This window comes from Marmota flaviventris, chromosome 12 (assembly GCF_047511675.1).
Source record: "Marmota flaviventris isolate mMarFla1 chromosome 12, mMarFla1.hap1, whole genome shotgun sequence".
Lineage (NCBI taxonomy): Eukaryota > Metazoa > Chordata > Mammalia > Rodentia > Sciuridae > Marmota > Marmota flaviventris.
This window is the reverse complement of record NC_092509.1, coordinates 86,669,216-86,688,227: the sequence shown is the minus strand read 5'-3', so window position 1 is coordinate 86,688,227 and position 19,012 is coordinate 86,669,216. Positions and strand designations below refer to the sequence as shown.

The window sequence follows — 19,012 nt, the reverse complement described above, 5'->3', positions numbered from 1 at the left end:
GTAATAAATGATGCTCATTTAGAATGCTCATGAACTCTAGCAAATTTTGGAGGTGGCAGCAGCTTTCCAGAATGTTAGATTATTTTTGAAAATATCTATTGGGGGTACAATGGACATATAGTAAGATAGTATTAGTGGTGTTAACTTAAGTGAACTTTTGGCATACACTGATTTTCCTACTCTAAAGTCTCAAAGCAGTCCTGAAGTTCGGTGATATTTTCTTAATTTTGCTGAAGCATAAAACGTAAATAGGGTGTTTTGTGAAGCTCCAGGATAGGCTAAGTTTTCCAGTGAAGAAGAGTGTCTAACCAACCCCAGAAGTCATCTTTCTCTTAGGTGATCTTTTGATTTTTAAATAAGCTTCCCTTTATCACAAAGTTGTCTTCTAATGGCATTTGAGAAACCAAGGATCAGTGTGGAAAATGCTAAGTGCTCATTAAATAAATATGAATAGTGTTTTTATATACACAAAAATTGTGATCTGTGTGTGTCTGAGTTCTATTTGGCATACAAAGGAAAGATTCACACTGTCCAGGCTTTATTTTTTTTTTTACCACAGGGCTGGTTATTTAAAAGTAAGCATTTAAAACATTGATGTTTAGAAATTATTTAAAATATAAATTTTTCTTATATTACCACACTGAATTCATTTGATTTTTTTCACTTTTTTGCTAAGATTTGTTCCATCAGATGAAAAGAAGAAACAAGGATGTCAACGAGAAAATGAAACACTAATACAGAGAAGAAAAGATCAGATGCAACCAGGGGGCACTGCAATTAGTGTCACAGTACCTTATAGAGTTGTAGACCAGCCTCTTAAACTTATGCCTCAAGATTGGTAAGATTGTCTCTATATTTTTTTTAATATTCATTTAATTTTTTTGAGTATTGATTTTTAAAAATTGAACAAGTATTAGATTTTATTATGAGCTCTAAACAAAAGTCTGTTAATATATACAGATCTAATTTGGTCACCACTAATTTTAATATTCTTGGAATACCTAAACAAACTTACATTTTGAATTGCTAAACTTTATTTTCTTTATAAGAAGAACCACACTAACTTATGAAAACTTAGAGTATAAAAAATTCTACTTGTTTATTTTTTTCTGGATTAGCTTTTAAAAAGGACAGAACAAATAGACTAATGTTATCTTAAGGTCCTCTATTTTAAAATCTTGATTTGGAGAATTTAGATTTTCTGGTAAGATATAAATAATGGCATAGTAAGGGCATAATTTACTGAAAAGAATAACATGGTCAGCTCTTTTTATCAGTATGTAGTTATTTAAAATGTCTTTTAACCAAAATATTAGGCTATTTATAATTTAAAATACCTATAAAATCAGATATTACAAATTATCATAAATTTTAATTAATTTAAATTGGAGTAAAAATTTGAAGCCTCAGAGTTTCTTTGTGATACAAAGAACATATGGCACATTATATGAAATTTACCTTTGAAGTAATTGTTAGTTTTCAGTTTTGGATTTCATGCCATTGAGAATATTATTATGTTAAAAAATTATAAAAGAGTAAAGGATTCTTTTATTAGAATTCTTTCCAGTACGTAACAGATAATTGAGTAATATAAAGTGAGTAAGATGAGAATTTCAGATACTAAGCTTAAAACTAGTAGGAAGGTTAAGACTGTGTATTGTATGTTTACAGGATATCATTATATAGAGAAAATAATTCCAAGAATGTGCACAGGTGTCATCACAGTGCTATAAAATTATATGTATTAGAGTCTTATCATTGGTGTCATAGGTAGAATTAGTATTTTCCTTGTCTTCTTTTAATTATCCTTTCAAGAATTCATGAAGACTGGGTAGCATTTATATTATATTGCTTTCCCGATAATTCTGTGAGACCCAATAGGATGTAGGTGACCTCTGTCCAGAAAAATTCCCTTTAGTTTGGTTGGTACCAATAGATCTTTCACCTATACATGGGACAAGTTAGGTTGTAAAATTTAGGGATTATTTAATAACATGTTGCTTTATTAAAGATGTTTTTTTAACAGTTTGGGGCATGTATCCCTGAATGTAGAAATTTGTTTGCTTAAGATCGAATTTTAGCCTCAGACATCTTGTGTAGAATAAGAATTTTAAGGTTGTGGTTTTTCATAGCAACCTTGACAGTCGCTGTAGGTTTTTAAATTGAATAGCAGGTAACCCTGGTTTAATGTTTGGTTGGATATACAGAATCTTCATCTAAAGCAGTGATTTTCAAAGTGTAGTCTGCATTTCTAAGATTGTTACAAGGAATTGCAAAGCCATGCTGTTTCTATAATAATAATGCCAAATGACTGTTCTAATGGTTTATCAGTCCTCAAATGGGAGCAAATATCATATCCATTGCTCAAGATTAATTATTCCTTCTATTCCTTCATTCTCTTTCTTCCTCTCTTACTCTCCCTTCCTTTCTTTCTTTGCCTTTTGTGGGCTTTTCTCTAATACCCTCTGTTCTCCATCTGTAAAATGGGGGTATCTGGCATTCACTTCAGCAAATTGGTTTGGAGATTAAATGGATTAACATGAGTAATGTGTAAAGTGCTCAAAACAGCACTGTCCCATAGTAACTGTCATTAAGGTTAATCATTATTATTGATGGTTTTTGTTCCCACCTCTTTAGTTGTAGTCTTACGTTTATGACAGTACTTATATTTTCTCCAATTAATTAAATATTGTGCAAAATAATGAAATATGAGGGCTTAGAAATAGATTTATTCTTTCCTAGAAAACTAATTTGGATGGTTGGGAATGGTTGGAAAGAGAAGTTACTTTGAAAAATTAATTTACAACATTTAGAGTGAATGAAATGATTGTAAAACAGTAGGAAAAGTTATAGAAAGTTAAGGAAGTTTATGTCTTCAGATTTCTGCCCACATATTGGAAGAACTGAAAAATAAGATTGTCAAAAATGGCAAGTTACTGTCATGTTTTACTTAAAGTAAAATGTTTTAAGATGTATTTGAATACTAAATTACTTCCTTTTAAAACTACATCTTTTTCAGTTAATAGATTAACTAGTATTCCCTGTTGCCATGAAAAAGTGGGCCCCTATTCCAATTAATATAAGCAAAAACTAAAAAGTTGACATAAAACTACTGTTTGTATAATTATGTTTGAAAGACTTAGGTGCATGAAAAGGATGTACAGTAATTAATGTGGTCTAGTGGTAATTAAAATTCAGGTTGAAAAGTTAAGGTGATGTTTTTGCTATATTTGTATCTTCAGAAGAATTAATAGGAGATTATATCACATGGATAATTATGAAACTCTTTCCTTAGGGATTTACATTAACTAAGGTCAAATTTGAGGTATTCTTCCTATGCCCCCTCTCTCCCAATCCCCTTTCTACTTATAGGGACCGAGTTGTAGCAGTTTTTGTGCAAGGTCCTGCTTGGCAGTTCAAAGGTTGGCCATGGCTTTTGCCTGATGGATCACCAGTTGACATATTTGCTAAAAGTAAGGTTCTCTGTATATTTACTGCTTATCCAATGTAGAAATGTTCTTTTTGGTTCTGCATATATGATGTGTATATTAATGGATTGTTATTAAGTAGCATAATATTAACTTAAACACCTGTGAAATATTTTTCAAACTTCGTTTTACACATTAATATTTTCTGTGTAGTTATATCTGAAAGTGAATGTTGCCTGTCCTACAACATTAGTAATTATTTTGGGGGGTATCTTAAAGTCATTAATAATTGCTATACATCCATATGCTTTGATTAAAATTGATAACCAGTTTATCAAATGAGTTGGCTTTTGCTAATCAGAACTGTATATCAGTACTTAAAATGCCTGTGAATTTTTTCATCTATTCCCATCATCTTGAATAATTGTAGTAAGATTGGCTTTTTCTCTTCATTGAGATTTCAGCTTGTGTTCTGTCTTCACAGAATTCTCCTCTGACCATCCTATTTGTAATTGCTCTCACCTACTCCCACTTGCTCTCTTAAGCTATTTTATTTTCTTGAGAGCACTTAAAGTTGCTTAACATCATCTAATTTTTATATCTTTATTCTAAGTCTCCACTGGCCAGAATGCAAGTTTCACGACAGAAGAGTACTTTCTGCTTTATTCTCTTTCCTTTGTACTCTAACACAGAAAAGTGCCTGATACAGGGAAGTGTTTAGTTAATATCCACAGGATGAACCCTTACTCTTGACCTCACACTTTCCCTTTTTTTAAAGTATTGTTTTTACTAACTTACATTCTGTTTAGTTGTCAATCCTTTGTATTTTGATTCTTTCTTGCTAAAAACTGTTCCCACCAAAGTCACCAGTGACCTAGATATTGGATAGTTTTGACCTATCAGAATTTGACTCGCTCACGTATTTCTTCCTTTTTAAAATATTCTTTTTAAAGTACTTGCTATACTTTATCTCATTCTCTTGGTACTTTTTCTCTGGCTAGCAACTGTACATTTATGTTCTTATTTTCTTTTAATTCTCAACTTTTTCTTATGGTCTTTCAGCCTCCATCTGTATCTCTCTTTTTTAAAAGTTATGTCTCTGGCTTGATATTCTGGCCATCTCACTAACTGTGAGGTAACTCCTTGATGATGTTGCATTGGTACTTTGAACTCAGCCTTTTCCAAAAAGAATCAGTTGTCTTACTCTCTTCCTCATTCTCAAACTATTTCTTGTCCTCAGTTTTTTTTTTTTTTTTTTAACTTGTAGTTGGACACAATATCTTTATTTATTTATTTTTATGTGGTGCTGAGGATCGAACTTTTGGACTTTAATTTATAGCTTTAATTTAAATTATTTTGGTGGAAAAATAAATAGCAATCAAAATTAAAACTATTGAAATTACTAAAGGAAAATATAGATTGTTATGGCTTGAGATAAGTCATTTTTTTAAAAAGTAACTATTTTTAACATATTTTAAAGAAGGATTTAAAACAAATCAGTAAGCAAATTAGAAAAGTAAAACATGCAGTAAGTAGAATAGAAAGTATTGAAATTGTGGGATTATATTTAATTCATAATTTTAAAAATTTCTAAATTGACAACTTCTTAATGAGTTTTCCAAACTTCACATAGTCCTTTTTGTGAATTGGTTTAATTAAATTCAGAATGAATAATTTGTGTTTGAGGAAGAGACTTCCGTTTCTAAAAGAAAGTAATTTACAAACAATACTCCCCTCCCCATACAAATTATGCATTTTAAATTTCCATCAAGAATTGACCTTTAATTAGTTGTTAATATTAAAAGCTAATATGCCAGCAAGCACTACAGAACAAGCAATTCATCAAGGTACTACCAAAAAATTTACAAAGTCATTTGTTGTCTCTTTGGAAAGCTCTGACACTAGGTGATGATTGTTAAAATTTTTAAAAAAAAAAGTAAAAAAGTAAAAATCATAGAGTAGTAAGAAAACTAAAAAATTGGAGGAAAAAAATCTAAAACATTTTGTGTAAGTGCATGCGTAACATCTCCAGTGATGGTAAACTGACTGCAAATACAAGAATAAACTACCTGGTATGATTCAGCTGGTTGTCAGGGATAGAGAAAGATTGTAAGTTTATATCCTTAATGCCTAGAAAAGTGCAGAATATATAGTAAGCACTAACTATATGCTAGATACATCTTTACTTACAAATATATTTTCTCCCTTTTCACCACTTTTTACTAAGTCCTATTCTCCCTGATATCTTTTTTCTTTTTTTAAAAAATTTTTATTTGTTCTTTTTAGTTATACATGACAATAGAATGTATTTTGACATATCATGTATGAAGTAAGACTTCCCATTCTTCTGGTTGTACATAATGGGGAGTTACACTGGTCATATATTCATATACGAACATAGCAAAGTAATATATGATTCATTCTTTTGTCTTTCCTATTCCCATTTCCCCTCTCCCTGATTTCTTGAATCTTCCTCTTGCCATCCATGTGTCTTCTACCCATACAAAGAACTCCGTCTCTTTATCCTCTACATTACTAAATTGTGGTAGATTCTATTTAATGCTTTTTGGTGATATCCATGTCTTTTAATATGGCCTACACGCCCAACATTGCTCTTGACTTATATGGTCTTATCCCTTATCCTTTCCCTATATTATACTTTTCATGATACAGTTCTGTTATGCTTATCCTAGACTAAGCCATTTTCTCTTTGAGTATGCTCTTGATAATGGGTCACTTTTCTTCTCTGCTTGCTTCTCACTTGGCCTTTAGGTCTTAGGTTAGATAAACATCACTGACAATGAAAACCTTTTCTGAATTCATGGTCTCTGAGAAACTCCAAGTACCCTGATTATGGTGTGTTTGAATAGTCTTTTTCTTATTATTCCTTACTGAGTCATGCATTTTATCTTACCTTATTCTTCATTTTAGTCCCCAGTAGCTGGCATATATAAGCCCTCACTAAATATTTGTCAAACTGAACATTTTTATGACATTGCATGTTTAACATATATTTAAAAAGACCACTTTAACAAATAAAAAAATTTAAAAAGATTACTTTGTTTATGATATAATTTCAGTTGGTGGAAAAGGAGGTCTTTTTTTGTTGTTCTAGTTTGTGTATGTGGTGGATAATATTTTTATACTTCCATAAAATGTTTTATAATGTTGATTATAGTTTGAGTAAAAAGTAGTATTTTTTTTTTCTCCTGTGTAGTTAAAGCCTTTCATCTCAAGTATGACGAAGTTCGTCTAGATCCAAACGTTCAAAAATGGGATGTAACAGTGTTAGAACTCAGTTATCACAAACGTCATTTGGATAGACCAGTTTTCTTACGGTTCTGGGAAACATTGGATAGGTAATTCTGATCCTAAAATATACTTACCTTTACTTTATTGTAGTAATTTTTGTGTCTCCTTGGTTAAATTTTAAGATTCTTAAAGTTGTGAACCATATTCCTTCATTCCCTTCTTTTTGAGCATTGTGTAATTTGATGTTGATCTCTAATAGATAACTAACAAATATGTTTGATATATTGACTTTAGAAATAGATGAAGAAGCAGGGCATATAGCGGTGCTTGCCTGTGATCTAAGAGACTGTGGAGACTGAGGCAGGAAGATTGCAAGTTCAAAGCCAGCCTCAGCAACTAAATGAGGCCGTAAACAACTTAGTGAGTCCCTGTCTCAAAATACAAAAATAAAAAAGGGTTGGGGAAGTAGCTCAGTGGTAAAGCCCCCCTGGGTTCAATTCCCAGTGCCAAAAATACAAAGTACAAAAAAAAAAGCAAAAGATTTTTAGTCTATTAGAAGAAACAATAAACTCTGAGTCAAAACATAGGTGTGTATCAGTTTGTTATTTGTTCAATGAATTATCTGACCTCTCTGAACCACATTTTGTATCTATCCAAGAGGTATGGATTAAGTGATGCCAGTTCTTGGCATTAGTGATGCCAAGAACTAAAAGGTCTCTAACTCTGGGTTTATTTGGGTTATGGGAAAATCATGAAAAGAAATGAATTTTTAAATTTTATTTTAATTAGTATAAATAGAGTTTTGAAGTTCTTTACTTTATTAATTGACAAATTGAAGAAGAGCATATGATCAAATTAATACTACTAAATCTGTTGTTCTCTTGAGATGAGATGTTCCTTAAAATCTACTACTTTTTCGGTGTAAGTCTCTCACTGGATTTTATAGTTTTTCTCAAAGTCAGGTGATTGAAGTAGCATAATATGATTATAACTGATAATATATTAAAGAGAAACATTTTTCCTAGCTAGAGTCTTAGGTTATAGAATTTAATAAAAAGAATGTTTCTTGCTTAATTCAAAAGTCTTTATATTTCAAAGGTTGTAGTATCAAGTTGCTAGTCTCTTAGAAAACAAAACATCTTGTTCCACTGTTGATTTTAAGTTTTTAAAAATATCAACTTATTTTTGTGTATAATATTCTAAAAAATTCTGAAACTCATGTAATAATTATAACCTATTGTAAAATTGTCTTTCAGGTACATGGTAAAGCATAAATCCCACTTGAGATTCTGACTTATTTGGTTCCTCCATCTCTAAAAGTCTGGATTAAGAAGCATGGATATACCTTGATCTAAAGACTCAAGCTTTATGAATTTATCAGGAACTTATAAATGAAGAAGGTCACAGATCAATCTTTTATAAGACCTTATTTGATGCTTTTGCTTCAAAAGGATGATGCCTGTCATCCATATAAGCAAACTTTTTGGCTTATAACTATTTTTTTAATATTAGCCTTCTAGTCTGTAATGGAAATTGTATATTTTGATAGAAGTTTTTTCTCTATTGGTTAAATTAGCATTACTTAAAATTTGTTTCTTTAGAAAATAAATACAGGTTATAAATGTGTGTATATTTAGAGGTTATAAGGCTCTCTAAGCCATCTTGCTTCTGATTTTTCATTGCTCTATAATTCCTTTTACTGAAAATACTGTGTTATGAATGGTATTAAATTTTAGACTCTGGAACTTCAAAAACCAAGCAAAGGGATGTGACTATTTTGAATGAATCAAAATTTCAACCTGTATGTATGCTATGTCTACATGTATTCTTTATTTAAAAAGAAATAATGAAAAATCCACAACAGTTCTTCAGCTTTGGTTGACTGTTCAGCCTTTTCAAGACTTCTTATAAATGAATACATTTGATGAATGTACATTCTTCTGACTTGATAATTTTAAATCTTAGAATGATATATTTCTATTTGTGATACCTTTCCTGTTGGAAAATCTCAAAACACAAATTAAAAACATGATTGGCTATATAGCAGCTTATTTTGGAAGCTAGAGTATGATTTGAGGGAAAGTATATATCAGCACCATTGCAGTTTAACTTTCTTGTTATTTTATATGGTATAGGATTTTGAGTCTTCTTTGTCAATTTTGGACTTCTTTATCTTCCATTATCCCTAACTATTGGTAAACTTCCGGGCACCAAAGATCATTTGCTTAAGTGTCTGAACAGAAACAAGATTAAAAAACACTGGTATTTTTGTGTGTATTCAATATGGTATAAAATGTAAAACCTATATTTTAACTTAGTAAAATATTTTACTATTTCTCTACTTTAGACAGAGTGTTGCATTCAAGGTCCTGGAGTCTTTTTTTTTTTTTTTTTTTTTTTTTTCTTTTTTAATCTTTTACTTCTTAAAAACTCCTGGGAAGTTTAATTCCCCTAAATTGCTTTTACCATTAGAACTGTTGCTGACCATTTTCTTATGTCATTTTTTTTTCACAGTGATTCTCTCTTTAACATTTAAAAAAAATATATATAAACATTTAGCCCTTTCTTATCAAGCTGATATTCTCTAGTCATTTTTTGAAATTTAATGCTCTTTAAAATGAGAAGCAATTATTATTTATATTTTAAGTAATGACAAAAGTCCTTATCAATAATAAAAATAAGATATTATTCAGAGGGAATTCACAAGGCTCTCCAAAAGAAAAGCAGTCAGCATTTTAAATTATTAAATTTTAGTATGTTTATTAGGTTTGAACAGATTCTGCTCTCATTTTCTTCCCCCTTTCTTTGCATCTACTCTTTCTGAAGATAAAAGAAAACTCAATTTGTTCACATTAGAATTTCTCAGCATATGAATCTGTTCTCAAATTATGTATTGTGTAAACTCCATGATGAAATAGACATGTACTAGAATCTGTAATATTTTTATGTAAGATTACTTATTAAGACTACTACAAGTGGACATGGACTACCTTTCCATAAAGATTTTTGGTATTTATACTGATACATGAAATTTACTTGATACAGAGTGTGGTTAAAATTAACATCTTTGAACAAGGTTTATTTTTCTATTTTGAATTTTCCTTATGTATATTCAAAGGCTTCTGGAAATATTGTATGGAACATTAGGAAAAGTACAAATATGCTATTCCATGTACTTAAAGCACTTGGGTTACTTTTTCTCTCTTTGACCATTTGTTCCCTTATTTAGGTCCATGTAATTAATTTTATAATGATTAATTCTAAAAACCCCACAAAACAAAACTCTCAGTGAATTACTATTTATTCTCCCATGACTCAGTTCTACAGCAGCACCTAAGACAGTGCCTTGCACATAGTAGGCATTCAGTAAATATTTATATGCATGAATGAGTGATGTATTTTCATTGTAACTGGTTTATTACAGAAACGTAGTTTGACGATACTTGATCTTGGAGTTTGGGAATACAGAATTAACAGGGGAAAGAGGCATAAGTAGATAATTTAATGGAAATGAAGAGCACATTAATAAACTTGACTTACCCATAAGTTACTATTAACTGGAGATACCCTAGTGTGTTCTGACTGTAAAGGAGGGCTTTTGTTTCTTTATTCCTTGGAGTCTTCTGAGTCAAGTAACAATAAGAAAGAAGCACGTAGATTTCAATCAATAGATCTGAACACTGAACATTGGAATCACTTGGAGAGTTTTGAAAAAATATCTGTGACTAAATGCCTATTCTCATTCAATTTATCTGGGATGAGACCTGAACTCAGTATTTTTCAGAAGTTCTCGAGGTAATTTAAAATGCAAGAAGGAAGGAGAATCACTGGTTTAATTTGTTATTTGAAAACAAAACCAGTATTAAATGTTGTGTTTCCACCTCATTCTCCTTTTCTAATGTGTGTGGGTGTGTTTTGTGTGAGGTCACTCTTTGCACTAGACCATCCCTCCTATTGTGGTATTGACCTATATTCCCAAATGACAAATTAAAATCTTATTTATTTAATATAGAAGGACTATTTTGCTGTTTAATATTTAAATAATGTTTAATATATTTTATTATTAACTAGTATTATAGCTTTATGGTTTGTTTCCCATGTGTTCATTTCCTTACTAACTCTGTTTTTAGCAATAGCACAATAGCAGTCCATACAGGAATAATTCATAATGAGGAAAATCTGAATTTTAAGGTAGAAAGAAGTATTAATTTTCTTATCTGCCATGCAGAATGAGTCAGATTGTTTATGAAAAGCGGCATACTTTAAATTGGTCTGCACAAAAGAGTAAATTACTCAAATAAAATTCACTGTCTAATCAACACTGAAGGGAATATTTTTCCTAAATAAAATTTTTTTTGACTCCTAACAAAATTAAGGTGATAACAGTGTTCTTATTTGGAGGGTGGGAAGGGAATATTTGTCAAAGTATATGAAATTCTTTGAGATTTAACAGTATATTTTATAATATTACACAAAAATTTAAAACTGGTCAAAATTAATGGCTTAGAAAGTGGCTTTAAACTTAATTATAACTCTCCTAGTACACGCTAGGCAAGTGCTCACTTGAGTTAAACCTTCAGCCCTAAATTTTGTGTTGTTAAAGTGCTTATTTAAATGTAAAATATAACTTGAAGTTTATTTTCCAGATAAATTTTTATGAAAGCCTACACACATACCTACACAAACATAATACATGCTCATGTTTCTTAATAAAGAAAATTTTGGTCTGCCTGTTTAAGATTTATGTAGAATGCTAAAGAGAAATAATTTATAAAATAAAATAGGAATTGTAGAAATATGTTCTCAACTCAAAAAGTTGGTGGCTGCTATTTTTCTTTAAAAAATAAAAATTGATTACACTGATGTGACTAGACTGGATTTTCACTGTTTATTCACTTAGATTTGAGAATCATGTTGATTCTCATAGTAGTAACTTTAGAAATAAAAGGGAAGAATGACTGAATTTGTCTTAAACTAAGATTATGATTAGGAAGTTTTGAAATACCGTGTCCTAAATGTTCTGGCATATTCATCGCCATGTTTGAAAGTTTGCTGAACTCAGTATTGTTTACATATTTGTATGTGGCACAATAACTAAGGAAAAATGAAAATGTATAATAGAATTGTAAAGAATTATATCTAGTAATAATACTTTTAGGTCATTGTGTTTGGTCTTGTATATTAGGTAGTTTTTATATAGGAGTATCTTAGAAGTTTTAAATATATGCCATCTGCTGAAATGCAGTATGCATTTTTATATGAACAAAGCTAATGAAATAAAATAGTTTTATTGCCAAAATTCAAAAAGTGAGGTGATAATATTTTAAATTTAAGCAAGTGATCTATCCCTTCCAAGTATTTATTTGCTGTTGAATTCCTTTTGTAGCCACTTTAAAAATACTAAGAGCTACTTAACCCCTAAGGTTGTTATAGTACTTACAAAGTTAATGCAGTTTCTTTATATTATAGTAGCCCACTGTGATTGATTGCTTAATCACCAATTGATGACTCTTTCCCAAGCAAAGTGATTCATGAATACAGATTAAGTAAATAAGGCATTTGGTAGTACTTTACATTAAAAATCTTAGGGATATTTCCACCTTCCCCCTTATCACCAACCAAAAGTATTTTTTAAATTAAAACATATATTTAAAAATATTTTTTTCTTTTCCCTAATACCACGAAGACAGAAACATTGTACATTGGGATATTGTCTTTACATGGTGTTGATTTATAATATTTGTCAAGCATAATATTTCTGTTTTAGAAATAAATATAAGTTTTCACTTTGAAAGCTAATGAGTTAAATTCATTTACAGTCTCCTTGCCCATTAATTAGGTAAATAATTTAGAGAATCATAGTTTTCTTGAAGGTACCAAACTTCATGCTCTACTAAACTTAGTTTGATTATGGCCATATGTTCTATGTTATTGCAATAGTATTAAGTGTATTTCATTACCTTTATAGCTTGCCCTGGTTTTGACATAATAAACAACAATAATATAATAAATTTTACAACAGATTTTATTTCCGTATAATCAAAATTATTAACAGCATCATATTGGCAGTGTCAATAATTGAATCTTCTGCATCAGGATATTTTTAATGAAGATTTTTTTAAAAATATATTTTTAGTTGTAGATGGACACAATATCTTTATTTTGTTCATTTAGGTTTTTTTTTTTTTTTTTTTTTTTTTAATGTGGTGCTGGGAATCGATCCCAGGGCCTCACACATGCTAGGCATGTGTTCTAACACTGAGCCACAACCCCCAGTTCCTTTAATGGAAGACTTTAATGGACTCCATGCAAACTTAATTTTCATTCCATTCATAAGTGTCCACTAAGTACGTATTTTATTATGCTGTTCTGTTCTTTAGTTCATCTGCTTTTGGATGAGCATCCACATAACTGAAACAGAACATGAGTTGTAAATGCTGTTGAATTTTTTTTTTTTTAATTTTAGGCTCAAAGGTGCTAATTATAAATAACAGAACATTGACAAATAAGCTTTTTTCCTCTCATTTCCTAAAACACTTCTCTTTTTTTTGTTTAATAGTGTAGTGATCAACATTTATGGTAAATGTTCCTTTTTTGCTCTCAGCTTTCTTAAATGACTGTAAAAGAAATTATAAAACAGCTCTGGAGAAGGCTGTGTGTTTGAGTCTGCCTAATGATTATTTGTAGATCCTTTGGCACAGAATTTATAGTTTACAATCCAGCCTCATCTAGAGAATGCTCACCTTTACCACATAACTAATATAAATAGAGCCGAGACTATAATGAAGCAGAAGACATCTGAGGGATTCTGTTGCCACATTTGGGTATTTTATTGACCTATATACTTAACTGGCCAACAAATTTCAAATGGGAACATGTTGGGTCACTATTTCACTGTGATAAAATGTAGTAATGTTTTCTAACACAAGAACTGCCTTCATGGAGTTTAATATTAATACTAAACATGGCAGTGATACTTATCTTTTTTTTTTAATTGATCAATAATATAAGCATTTGTTGTTGTTTTTTTTGGGGGGGGACAGTGGGGACTGAACTCAGGGGCACTTGACCACTAAGCCACATCCTCAGCAATATTTTGTATTTTAGTTAGAGACCGCCTCATTGAGTTGCTTAGCCCCTCACTTTTGTTGAGGCTGACTTTGAACTCATGATCCTCCTGCCTCAGCCTCCTGAACTACTGGGATTACAGGTGTGCGCCACCACTCCTGACTATAAACATTGGTTTTTAAAATGAAATAGTTTGAAAGTATCATGTCAGTGTGTGTAATGATTGGGGGAGATTGAGTGAAATTGCTCATGGCTCATGTTAACACAACTAAGTATTACTAAAGTTTATGTTTTGACTATAAAATGGTCTTAACATTTGTATTCTTAGATGATGTATTTTTATTTCATAATGCACCACTCAGTAAAGACAAAATAGATTGCACAATAAAGTTGTTTAAGGCTAATGAAAGTTGATATAAGAATTTGAGGTAAGAAAAGAAATTATGTGAGAATTCCAATGTAATGGGAAAATATGGCAGTAATTGGAACTGTGTTGTATCCTTAAGAAGTGGTCACGATTTAAGCAAAGCTTGACAAACCATTGGTGTGGTTTTTCTCTAGCTGCTTGATTATAGGTGTAGGGGATTGCAGTTGGGTTTTTGACTTCTAGTGGAAGTAGAAGCAGGCCAGGGAATTGACATTTGCAAGGTGATATGTAGTTTGAGGAATAAATCTTGGACGGGATGTGATGGGTATGAGAAAGTAGCACTATCCTGTGAACTAAAAGCTTCAGTGAAATGAGCCTGAAAGATGAGAAAAGGATATGGTCAGAATGGGATGTGTGAAACGAAGATACCAGCAGTATCTAAAATCAAAGAGAAAAAGTCAAAACCTTGAAAATGACTGATAGGAGGAGGTGGTCTTTGAGATGAGTGAAGGATCTTTGTGGTTACATGAGTATTGAAATAACTGAGAATGTTGAGACTAGCAGTGACAAGGGAGATAGCAACAAGGAGGATGAGGTAATTGGGGAACATGAACCTGAAAGGATCCATCCTCAAAAAACTTGGGCTTTATATGGAGACAGTGAGTGGATTTATATTTAGATATTTGGAAATGAATTAATAAAATATTGATGATTAAGTTATTTCAGTACCCCCCCCCCCAAACAACCAAATTTGTTTAAATAAAATTCCGATTATGATACAGATAGAGGACTACTTTTATTACATATGGCTTTTTGACAGTCTAGCATCTTCTGTAGTCTTACTTCCCCATTTTGCTTTCTTATGAGGCTGGTTTTTGGCAATAAATATTGCCAGTTCTGTAGCTGTTTTACTGGGTGTGGGAAAGACTGTTGGAAGGCCTGGGCTTTTGCTCCTTTTGAGTTTTTTAACTGCCAATACTGAGGTCACTAGTTATATATTCATCTCATTACTAAAAACATTCTCCTTAATGCTTCCTGAACTAAATGCAGGTTGCTAGAAAACGGATTCCTGGAGATACTGATGGGAACAAAGTATTTTTTATTGGAGTTTTTGGTTTTCATTGTTTTTTTTTTTTTTTTACTTCTGTGGGTTTGTTTCCTCATGTGTTGGATTTTGCGTTAACAATTCCTAGGCTACTGTTAATTTTCCTTATTTAGGTAGGTTAGATGCTATTCTGAATCAATAGAATATATATAACCTTTTGATTATACCAGAATATGGAGGGGAGAGCTTGTCGTTAATCCAAGTCTTACTTGAATCCATTTATTTCACTTTTAGTGTGAAGTTGTGTACTTTTTGTTGTTTGGTGATTGGTTTTATTTCTAATTTTTCCTCCTCTTTCACTTCTTTGCCAGTCCTTTAGGTTGTTATGACCCAAATGGATCCAATTTTACTCCATTGTCTTCACTCAGAAGTGCCCTTACTTTTTCTTGACAGAGGAAACAGAAGTCATGGACTTCCCACTGTTTTCTGAGCAAATATGTATACATATAAGAAGCTTCATTTCTTTCTTTCCTTCTATTAAGTGTTTTAAATGTCTTGTCACTAATCATGGACATATCCATTCATATTGCATTTCTCCTACAACCTCTCCTATCGTCACAAGTTTTGGACTATTACTGTTGTCATCTTGTCAACCTATATTTACCCTTTTCCATCCATATTTAAATTTGGTTATACTTTTTTCTTAAACAGGGCCCTAGGGAGATGGATTTATTGTGTGTCTTAAGCTCCCTCCCGTGAAACTTTTGTATTCCATCTGCTAACTACCTTTTTTTGGACAGAGCAGTTGCTATGGGGCTGGAGACTAGAATCAGTAGGATGTATATAACCGTTTTGATTATACCAGCATAGGGAAGGGAGAGCTTGTCTTTAATTTTTTCTTAATTCAAATAGGGTCTTCAGCAAAGACCTAAACTCCTGAAAGAGTCTTGATCTCACAGAACCATGAACTTAAAGGAAAAGTTATGCAGTCCACATTTGCAGTACTAGTAAGACTCAACTTCAGAGTACCTTCTCGGACACCACATGTGAGCTAAGTTCACATCACCCCATGAGGTTCTGAGAAAACAAGTTCTTGAAAATAGAGGAAAGAGAGATTTTCCTCTAGTCATTGGTGAAGGAAATGGTCAATTTGCTGGTTGACAGCAAATCCACAGAAACAAAGGTAACTGGTTTCTATTGTTCATGAGTTTATTATGGCATAAAATATCCCAAAGTTTGGCTTGTGCAAAAGGGAGGATGAGCAGACAAAAGGAAAATAGTCTATGGAAAACTAAAATGGCATCTACAAGTGAGAGAAAACCCTCAGAAATGGATGATGAAATTGCTGGTCTAGATGGATGGCAACTTTAATTCTGAAAAAGCATGTAAGACTTTAATCACAGTATAAAATAAAAATTTACAGAAAATAAAATGTATTAAAATGTAGAAAAAGAGGTCTGGGCAGGCATAGTGGCTCACGCCTGTAATCCCAGCGGTTCAGGAGGCTGAGGCAGGAGGACCACAAGTTCAAAACCAGTCTCAGTAACTCAGCAAGACCTTATCTCTAAATAAAATATTAAAGAGGGGGCTGGGGAATGTGCCTCAGTGATTAAGCACCACTGGGTTCAATTCCTGGTACCAGCGGGGAACAAAAAGAAGGAAGAGAAAGCATGGGGGAATAACCACAGTTTACCAAATTGTAGCTCTCTCTAGGAAACAAAACCCAAAGACAAGTTGAAAACAGAAGATAAGCCTAGGCTATTAAATGTGTATAAGTGAAGAACCAAAGGAGGAGGAAGTGTGGGGGTGGATTTAGGAGGACACAAGTACCAAATACCAGAGGAAAATTATTAAGTTGAAGGAACTTGCATCATGTAGGTTCCAGGAAACATTGGGGGAAAGATGCTAAGCAGATACTCAATTCAAGTATTTATCATTTATTTTGCACCAATGACAAGCACTGTTTTAGTGAACAAAAATGTTGGCCACACCCTCATCAAGGGTGAAGAGAGACAATAAGTAAATGAATAAATGTGTCTTACATGGTAATAAGTGGTGAAAGGGGGAACAGGATAGATATGACTAGGCTTATATTGAGATAAGGTAGTGGCAGGATTTTCTATCTCATAGTGCTTAGAGGCAGATAAGGTAAGATTTATACAGTAATTTGAAGTAAGTGAGGAAGCTAGTTTTATAAATATGTGGGGAGAAAGCACTCCAGACAGGGAGTAGTCAAAAACCCTGAGGCAGGAATATACCTAGAGAGAGGGAAGAAAGTCAGCAGGAAACAAGATAATGTATGCCCTTGTAAACTGTTGCAAGACTTGGCAATTATTTATTGATGCATCTGGAAAGCCATTGGAAAATTTTGGTTTTTGGTACTGGGGATTAAACCCAGGGGTGCTTAAACACTGAGGCATATTCCTAACCCTTTTTATATACTCTTTAGGGACAGGGTCTTGCTAGCTTGTTTAGGACCTCACCTAGTCACTGAGTCTGGCTTTGAACTCATAATCTTCCTGCTTCAGCCTTCCAAGCCACTGGGATTACAAGCATATTCCATCGTTCCCTGCCATTGGAGAAATTTTAAGCAGAGGAATGATATGAAAGGATTTAGTTTAGAAGAGTTGCTGACTATAATTAAAGAATACACTATGAAGATTTCAAGGAAGCCAGGAGACTAGATCTTTGAATATTGCAATAATTTAAACAACAAATGATGGGGGCTTGGACCAGTGTGGTATTGGTAGAAGAAGGAGAAGTGGTCCGATTTTCGAAATATTTTGAGAGTACATGGATTGGATGCAGTGTGTAAGATAATGGTTAATGACATTCCAAAAAGTTTTTTGAGTAACTGCAAGAATGGAGTTTCTGCCTAATAGAATGAGAAGGATTCTGTAAAGATCAGATTTGGGGATGGTAGCAGTGGAAGGATCAGTTGTTTTGAAATGTTGATTTTGAAATATTCATTAGACATAGAGGAGAAGATATTCAAATGTTTGAATCTCAGGGTACAGAAAAGAATTTACAAAGAAAAAGAAAACCACAGAGGCTAGGCTTATGGCTCAGTGGTAGAGCGCTCGCCTAGCATGTGTGAGGCCCTGGGTCTGATCCTCAGCACCACATTTAAAAAAGACAACAATAAACAAAGGTTAAAAAAAGAAAGAAAGAAAATCACATTTCTAGACTTTAGAATAACACTGTAACCTAAAATCTCTTTCCAAGGTAAGATCATTCATCTTGAGGTTATTCAGGATCCATAGAATATATCCCCAAAGTAAGTTCACCTAAGTAAATGCTCCCCAAACTTTAAATAGACAAATAATAAAAACAACTTCATTTTGTGATAGAAGGGGAATTTGTAAAGGGGTAAGTACTCTTCAAGTAGAAAAGACACAACATACTACACGGAAAATCTCACTATTAATGTCAGTACTGAGCTGTCCCAACAGAACCTCCAGGTGAGGACCAAGCAGGGGAGTGAGGTGAGTAAAAGCGTTCCAGTCTTAGTCCCAGTGAGAATAAATGTTTGACCTCATGGAAGATTAACAACATTTGTTCTAGCAACTAATCTGAAGTTATATATTTGTTTATAAATGGCTTCCTAAAGCCCAAAGAAGCACTTTGGAGTATTTATTTAAAAAAAAAAAAAACATGTATTGAGGTTTTAGAGATTTTAAATAGCTCAGAAAGTTATTTCCAAGTTGTTTTGAAGATATGAAAATTTTGATAGGCAATACACTTGTGTTTTCATCCACAAAAGCACAGAACATTATCAGTGATAGTTTTCAAAATGTTCTTTCCATGGCATTTTTTTTTCTAAAAGTTATTATTTATCTGATTTCATAACTT

General features: G+C 32.2%; 1 protein-coding gene across 2 annotated transcripts in view; it reads left to right on the top strand.

The window, feature by feature from the left end:
* Cdc73 (cell division cycle 73) overlaps positions 1 to 11,548 on the top strand; it is a 118,617-nt gene extending 107,069 nt beyond the window's left edge. Inside the window, exons 14-17 of one of the 2 annotated variants that reach the window (XM_027948822.2) lie at positions 677 to 838; positions 3,373 to 3,473; positions 6,646 to 6,787; positions 7,937 to 11,548. In XM_027948822.2, the coding sequence (XP_027804623.1) occupies positions 677 to 838; positions 3,373 to 3,473; positions 6,646 to 6,787; positions 7,937 to 7,973 (442 nt within the window). In that variant the 3' untranslated portion in view covers positions 7,974 to 11,548. Of the gene's footprint in view, positions 1 to 676; positions 839 to 3,372; positions 3,474 to 6,645; positions 6,788 to 6,974; positions 7,250 to 7,936 lie in introns of those variants that run through there. The other variant, XM_071600205.1, reaches the window with a different exon arrangement.
* The last annotated feature ends 7,464 nt before the right edge of the window (positions 11,549 to 19,012 follow it).